This window comes from Heptranchias perlo, chromosome 25 (genome assembly GCF_035084215.1).
Source record: "Heptranchias perlo isolate sHepPer1 chromosome 25, sHepPer1.hap1, whole genome shotgun sequence".
NCBI lineage: Eukaryota > Metazoa > Chordata > Chondrichthyes > Hexanchiformes > Hexanchidae > Heptranchias > Heptranchias perlo.
Genome location: NC_090349.1, coordinates 26743991 through 26752070, shown reverse-complemented (window position 1 = coordinate 26752070; position 8080 = coordinate 26743991). Strand labels below are relative to the sequence as shown.

Genomic DNA, 8080 nt, shown 5'->3' with positions numbered 1-8080 from the left:
GGCCTGAATACACATGCAGATGGGGCACAGGCCGTCCCACTGCTAAATTTGCCAGCATTGCACCCTTTTTACGCCTGAAAAATGCCTTTTCAGCCACAAAAGACGAATGGCCCAATGATAAAATGGGGTAAATATATAGATTTCATATATATACTTATTAAAAATACTTCAGACAAGCAAAAATGCAGACTAGTTTTGTGCATTAATTGTCCTAAAATGTTTTTTGTGGTTCTGTGACACACTGCGCATTCAGAAACATCAATCTACTACAGTAATATAAATTTCCGTACCCTAAGCTCCTTCAAGCAAAATGTAATCTCAGAATCAACTCCAATCTGAAGATATTCAAACTCGTTGGGTTTTAAGCTCACTTCAGTTTGCATTACCGTTGTAAAATCTGTATATTAACAAGAAAGGTATACAGTAAATTAAAAACCACAAGTTTGTGTAAAAGATACATAATAAAGCACAGAATGAAAAGGCTATTATCTCTTACTTGATAGAAATAAATTGCACTCTATTCACTTTACGTAGCATGTGACAACTAATTTAAATTGACTTGCCTTTGTCTTCATCTACATAACTCTTGAAGAAAGCTTTCAAAGGAGTCACAACCAAAGTAATTTCCTCTTGAGACATTGGAAAATGAATGGCTATATCAGTCAGAAGCCTTTAAGAAAATTAAATTACACACCTCATCATTTTGTTTCAAAAAATGTCTATTGCTTCTCAAGATACATTCTTTCCCTTACATTATTCTCCTTCTATTAATGTTCCCATATTTCTGTAGCTCTCACCTATTTGCCAACAGCATCTCTGTTGTTTTCAAAATCATGCATTCCCACATTTCATTAGAGGTTCATTATTAGTGAATAAAGGGTGCCCCTCTTACATATTTAGTGAAAAACTTGACCCCAACTCAAGATTAATCAGCAAAAAACTGCAAATGATGGAAATCTGAAATAAAGACAGAAAATGCTGAAAACACCCAGCAGGTCATTCAGCATCTATAGAGAACAGATAAGTTAACGTTTCTGATGTAACCCTTCAACAGAACTGGACAGCATTGTCGGTTTTTGTTTTGAGACAAGATGTTTATATATATTATAAAATATATATTCCCACTGAAATAAGTGCATAAATGCCCTTACCTTGCCTGGGTTTTCAATACATTTGGGCTCAAGTGCTTCGAAAACACAGCCTGAAGGGACTCACACTCCTGAAATATCAGATTGTGAGCTTTAGTAATTCCTGTAAGAAGTAATAAAAGGGAAAATAATTTGCAATGAAAACCATAGTGAAAAAATAAAATCAAATGTATCAACAGCACTGTTTGAAACACTGACACGTTCTAGGGGACTATATAGCACAGCGCTGTCCTTTGATCCCTGGGACAGTTACAGAAAGAACTTGCAATTAAAAAGCATCTTTCTTGACCTCAGAATGTCCCAAAGCACTTTGCAGCCAATTAAGTATTTTTGAACTATAGTCAGAAGGTCATGAGTTTAGCAGCACTCCATGGACCTGAGCACGTAATCTAGGCTGGCATTTCAGTGTATTACTGAGGGAGTGGTACACTGTCCATAGTGCCATCTTTCGGATGGGATGTTAATCTGAATTCTCAGGGTTTCCTAGCCAATATTTATTCTTCAACCAACATCACCTAAAAAAAGATTATCTGGCCATTTATCCCATTGCTGTTTGTGGGACCTTGCTAAGCATAAATTGTCTACCACGTTTCCCTACATTTCATAAAAAATTAGGACTATTTCAGGATAAAAAGGAATGCTTCAAGAAAGACAAACTGAATCATCAGAGCAAGAACCATAAGCCCACTACTGTTTTATATATTAGTGATTTCCTTAAAGTCCTGCAAAAGAAGCGTGTACATGCATTGCTCGGATACCATTAAATTATTAATTTCTTAGCAAACAGCACTTTTTTTTAAAAGGTTAAATTCAGTCCTAGAACTGGTTAGGAGTAAAATTGTGTGATAGACCCAATAAATTATTTTCCTACCATGCTTGCAGCAGAACTGAAAAACAACGTGACAGTCCTGTGAATTCACATAAATCTTGCATTTCTCCACACTCCTCTCTAATGTAGTTAGGCATCGAAACATAGGAAGAACATACTGAAAAAAAAGAATATATTAAAAAAACAGGACAGCCAGTTAGCACAAGAAACAGGAGTCTGCCAGCCAAGTGGTTCAGTGGTACAAGTGGCAGATATCTACCTCAACCATCCAGCCAAGTGATACACACAGTGGATGTCTGCCATTTAACAAACAGGTCACAAGCTCTAGTTCCACTGATACCATTAAGGCTTGATGTGGAGATGCCGGTGATGGACTGGGGTGGACAAATGTAAGGAATCTTACACCACCAGGTTATAGTCCAACAAATTTATTTTAAAATCACAAGCTTTCGGAGATTATCCCCTTCGTCAGGTGAATGAGTGAAAAGGTTCTCAAATCGCATATCTTATACTAGGCTGGGACAGCATCACACCAATCAAAAGGTGTCGTTGTTATTCAAACAGGCCAGTCACGGAGAACAGCACGTCCCAGTACACTGGATATACATTGTGTCAATTACACAGACAGACAGAAAGAACCCCAAATGGCACAGAGAGAGAATATTAAAAACATAACTTTTTTTTCCCCTTTTTGCTGGTGGGGTTACGTGTAGCGTGACATGAACCCAAGATCCCGGTTGAGGCCGTCCTCATGGGTGTGGAACTTGGCTATCAACTTCTGCTCGACGATTTTGCGTTGTCGTGTGTCTCGAAGGCCGCCTTGGAGAACGCTGACCCGAAGATCGGTGGCTGAATGTCCTTGACTGCTAAAGTGTTTCCCGACTGGGAGGGAACCCTCCTGTCTGGCGATTGTTGCGCGGTGTCCGTTCATCCGTTGTCGCAGTGTCTGCATGGTCTCGCCAATGTACCATGCTCTGGGGCATCCTTTCCTGCAACGTATGAGGTAGACAACGTTGGCCGAGTCACAGGAGTATGAACCATGTACCTGGTGGGTGGTGTCCTCTCGTGTGATGGTGGTATCCGTGTCGATGATCTGGCATGTCTTGCAGAGGTTGCCGTGGCAGGGTTGTGTGGTGTCGTGGACGCTGTTCTCCTGAAAACTGGGTAACTTGCTGCGAACGATGGTCTGTTTGAGGTTGGGTGGCTGTTTAAAGGTGAGTAGTGGAGGCGTGGGGATGGCCTTAGCGAGGTGTTCGTCGTCATCGATGACATGTTGAAGGCTGCGGAGAACATGGTGTAGTTTCTCCGCTCCGGGGAAGTACTGGACGACGAAGGGTACTCTGTTGGTTGCGTCCCGTGTTTGTCTTCTGAGGAGGTCTATGCGATTCTTCGCTGTGGCCAGTCAGAACTGTCGATCGACAAGTCGAGCGTCATATCCCGTTCTTACGAGGGCGTCTTTCAGCGTCTGTAGGTGTCCATCGCGTTCCTCCTCGTCTGAGCAGATCCTGTGTATTCGTAGGGCCTGTCCATAGGGGATGGCCTCTTTGACGTGGTTGGGGTGGAAGCTGGAAAAGTGGAGCATCGTGAGGTTGTCCGTGGGCTTGCGGTAGAGTGAGGTGCTGAGGTGCCCGTCTTTGATGGAGATTTGTGTGTCCAAGAAAGAAACCGATTCTGAGGAGTAGTCCATGGTGAGTTTGATGGTGGGATGGAACTTGTTGATGTTATCGTGTAGTCTCTTCAGTGATTCTTCGCCGTGGGTCCATAGGAAGAAAATGTCGTCGATGTATCTGGTGTATAGCGTTGGTTGGAGGTCCTGTGCAGTGAAGAAGTCGTGCTCGAACTTGTGCATGAAAATGTTGGCGTATTGGGGTGCGAATTTGGTCTCCATGGCTGTTCCGTGTGTTTGGGTAAAGAACTGGTTATCGAAGGTGAAGACATTGTGATCCAGGATGAAGCGGATGAGTTGTAGGATGGCGTCTGGAGATTGGCTGTTGTTAGTGTTGAGTACTGAGGCTGTCGCAGCGATGCCGTCATCGTGGGGGATACTGGTGTAGAGTGCCGAGACGTCCATCGTGGTGAGAAGTGTTCCTGGTTCAACTGGTCCGTGGGTGCTGAGTTTTTGTAGGAAGTCTGTAGTGTCGCGACAGAAGCTGGGGGTTCCCTGTACGATGGGTTTCAGGATGCCCTCGACGTATCCAGAGAGGTTCTCACACAGGGTTCCGTTGCCTGATACGATAGGACGTCCGGGTGTGTTGGCTTTGTGTATCTTTGGGAGGCAGTAGAAGTCTCCCACGCGGGGAGTACCATTAAGGCTAACTAGACACTGGTGGGAATTAGTTAATCAATTCTCAGTTCTTGTTGTACATGGAGCATCTGCATTAGCACAACATTCAGCGTATGAGGGATAAAACAGCAAATTGATAAAAACATTTTAACCAGAGACAAGTATGGTTCCTACCAACCAATTCAAGTTGCCTGCAACACAAAACATCTCACTCAAAGCTTTAGAAGGTTTCATGTTACTAAATAGGTTCCATGGGGAACAGAATTTGTAATGTCCAGTAAGTCACAAATATGCTTTTTTCATTGTGTAATTGCTTTAAAAATCCTGTTTTGGTTAGAGTTTGGAGTTCAACAACCACTAAGATGTCAAGTTTGAATATATACATAAAAATAGAGGAATAAAGATCAAAAAGTTTATTTTTAAATTCTAAAAGTAAATTATTTCAGACAATGCCATACCATAGAGCTGGCACAGTAGTAATACTGTCATGTTGAACTATAATGGGATTCTAACAACGTGCATAAAGTAACACATAATACAAATCCAAGCCATGTAATAAGTCCAACATTAAAATTTCAGACTTCCAGTAAATAACATTTACACTGGTTCTTCTCCTGGGGAAGGATTTAGGGATTCGCCAGATTCCACTCTCTGTGCATCAACACATCTAAAGAAGGGAAGAGACAGATTTTCTGGAAGTCCTTCAAAAAGCAGTGTTGACCCCATCTATCAAAAAGTTCTAATGTTGACCATTCTGCCCTTCAGTCAGAAGATGGATGGATGCAGAAAAATAAAGTTAAAGCCAAAACTGAAGAAATCTAAAAGATACCAATATTAACATGGTTAAAACATACTGTTGTTATGCAGTGTACCAACTGACATAACTCAGCACTAAAGAAATTTTACACACATGCTGTACTAATATAAAGTAATACAATTTATTGCTGTTTAAAATTTATTTCAACAGAAATACTATCTAGTGTTTTTGTCCAATGTTTCAGCCTGTAGCTCCTGAGAAACCAAACTATACCTTAATTGCCATCTTACAGTTGAGGGGTACAACTTCAGCCTCACGAGTGTCTTGCTGATGCCTGTTCCCCCTGCTGTAATGCAGGAAGAAGAGTGGAGAGAACAAGAAGCAAGCATACGCTGATCCAGAAGAATTAACTGATCTCAAAGCAAGCTGCAAGAAAAGGGAACCATAAATATTATCTATAGTAATGTGCTGGAATACAACTGATAAATTTGTAATCATTTTAGTATATTAAGATTGAAAAACTATTCCAGTATTTAAAGTGATTCATGCTGTCTTTTGGCTAGTGTATAGAATTTTAAAGGAATTCCCCATTCTATAATTTGATTTAACTATCTTCTTCAAAATTGATGGGAACCCTTTCTTTTAGAGGAAATGCCTTATTTTGTTAATAAAGCAAAATCTATTTTTTTTTCTAGTTTTTAAAAAACATTTTGGTCTCTCCAATTTTCTCCCCTCCTCCCTTGAAAGCCCTCATTCGTGGTGGAGTACTGTTCAACAGATGCCAGCCATCTTTTGTTACATTGATATAAGTAGCCATTCCCCATCCATAATCCTAACCAGTGAATGTTTGCAGGTCAATGCTGGGGGACATCAAAACTGAGCCATAGTCTGTCCTCATCCAAAAGTTATATATGCACAGTTTGCAGGACTCCCGAACTTGGCAGTGTGAGGCCCAGAAAACTTTAACTCGCAGGCCTCATCTACATAATCCCAGTCAGGTTCCTGCGTGAAACCAAAAGGAAGCAGCAGCTGATCGGCAGGTGGGAGCGGAATGTCAGGCAGCAGGAGGCCATCACAAGGGATCCAAGGAACAGACCCAGTGCTCAGGTAAGTCATCGGCAGAAAGCACTCCTGCTCCTCCTGGCCCCACAAGGAAAGTCCAATAAAAGGTTTTAAACTTATTTATTTGGGCCTATTCTGGCCGCAACTCCTCTACCCACTAGATTGGCCCGGTAAGAAAGCCACAACAGCTTCCCCACGCAGGCCTCTGGCTAAAAAAGTAGCCTGGCCCCCGATGATGTATTAAAGTCTAATCTCCACATTTAAAAAAGAATCCCACCAGTTTTCGACAAGTGTCAATCCCACCTGCTCAGAAGAACAGGTTAAAATCAGAACCTGAGGGAATTGAACAGAATCTCATCGGATAAGTCCCACGTGCGGCTTTAACTGCCCACCCGATTTCTGCCGAGTGGGCAGGGTTAAAGTCGCCCTTAAGTGTTACAAAGGAAATGCTAATGTAAATGACTTACCCCCTTCTCTAAAGGATCAAACCATAACTCATCACCAATTCGGGACAGGGCATGAATTGCCTTTCCAAAAACTGTAAAGTACAAATACCATGTTTTACACTTATGCATTACTTAAAATGGAATATGAGTTTCAATTTCCTACACTGTTTTCCAATCTCAGTTGTGGCATTCTGGGGAGACACTAATCTGAAGCAGGGCAACAGGACATTTTAACACAAGGGAAAAATGGGGAAAATCAATTGTCACAACTACCAGCTGATCGTAAAGCAGATTGTCTGCTCGCCTCTTGGTTAAGAATATTGTATAGAATGGAGAATTTTTTTTTTAAAGTATTGAGTCATCGAAAGTTACTTTGGACAGGACATTAATTCTACGTCAAGTCGGATTTCAAACAATAAAAGTATGGAAGGGTAAGAGGAAAAGAAGAAAAAAAGCTGAAGACATAGCTAGTGATGAAGCTGCAAGGGGATTAAAAATGATGGAAATCCTACTTTAACAAAAGATCATATTCATGAATCCTGAGATGTCAAAATCTAGAGGGGCAAACTTGATAGGCACCTTGTTTAAAATATCAGCTTGATTAATGCAAAATATCAGAGAAAGGAAAGCAAAGATCATCTTAAAACAAAATTAAATCACTGTCAAATCCAAACTGCTATTTGAATATGTGTGGACTGTGTAAACCTGCCCTGAAATTTGTTATCCTCGATAATCATCTCAAACGCAAAGAAATATGTAATTGTTTGTGATAATTTGTAAATCTTTTCATGAATTGCACATGACTGTTAAGTAACCATCAGCGTTTTGGAAACTACCTCTCACGTTGTTTGCAGGTATGATGCACTTCATTGTGCCTCAAGTACTTTTCACACCGACAACAGGCCAATTGCCCGGCTCTCGTTTCACTTGCTACCAACACAAACATTAAATTTACTTTTAACAGTAAAGTTACTTCAAAATTAAGTTTCAAAAAAGCGGAATAAAGTATTTTTTCTATGAAGCACTTTTCAATATAATCTGGACTCCGCAGGTTGTCGAGCCCTCTCCACTTTCGGCGCCACTTGGTCCTCGGCCGTGGCTTCTCCCAGGACGTTGGCGCGAGCGGTGACGGTTGCACAGGACGTGTCTCCGCGAGCCCGGGTTTAAATATCGTTAACATTCTGACAGTAATAATCCCACGGGTGTAGCCGGGCAGCCAGAGCTCGCCAGGTCACTGACATGGCGGGTCCACATTATTATGATCACCCCTGAGGGTCTCCCCCCAACTCCTGCATGGCCACATTTCAATCTCTGGCATACGCCTGAGTGACCACAGAATGTGAACTCGCCGTGCCCCACTTCTTCACGCTTTTTTCCTGACTGGTGGGCACCACAGCCTATCAACTTTTTTTTCTTAGTTTGGACAGGCTGTCTCTTTTATTAGCAGTATCCTCATTCTAGGAGGTAGATGTCATGGTGGCATTGGACTTGCCCAATGCCTCCCCATTGGCCTGGACAGAAGACATCGGGCAAGCAGGGCAGTACCATCTAGTA

The 8080-nt window shown here is 41.7% G+C and overlaps 1 protein-coding gene across 1 annotated transcript; it reads right to left on the bottom strand.

The window, feature by feature from the left end:
• Positions 1 to 266: 266 nt before the first annotated feature.
• On the bottom strand, positions 267 to 7396 carry rad9b (RAD9 checkpoint clamp component B). Its single transcript, XM_068006253.1, has 7 exons — positions 7363 to 7396; positions 6548 to 6618; positions 5292 to 5444; positions 2020 to 2134; positions 1152 to 1251; positions 564 to 670; positions 267 to 397 (listed from the first exon to the last, which is right to left on the bottom strand). The coding sequence occupies exons 1-7, from the start codon at positions 7394 to 7396 to the stop codon at positions 267 to 269; spliced, it is 711 nt and encodes a 236-aa protein (XP_067862354.1).
• Between the last annotated feature and the right edge of the window lie 684 nt (positions 7397 to 8080).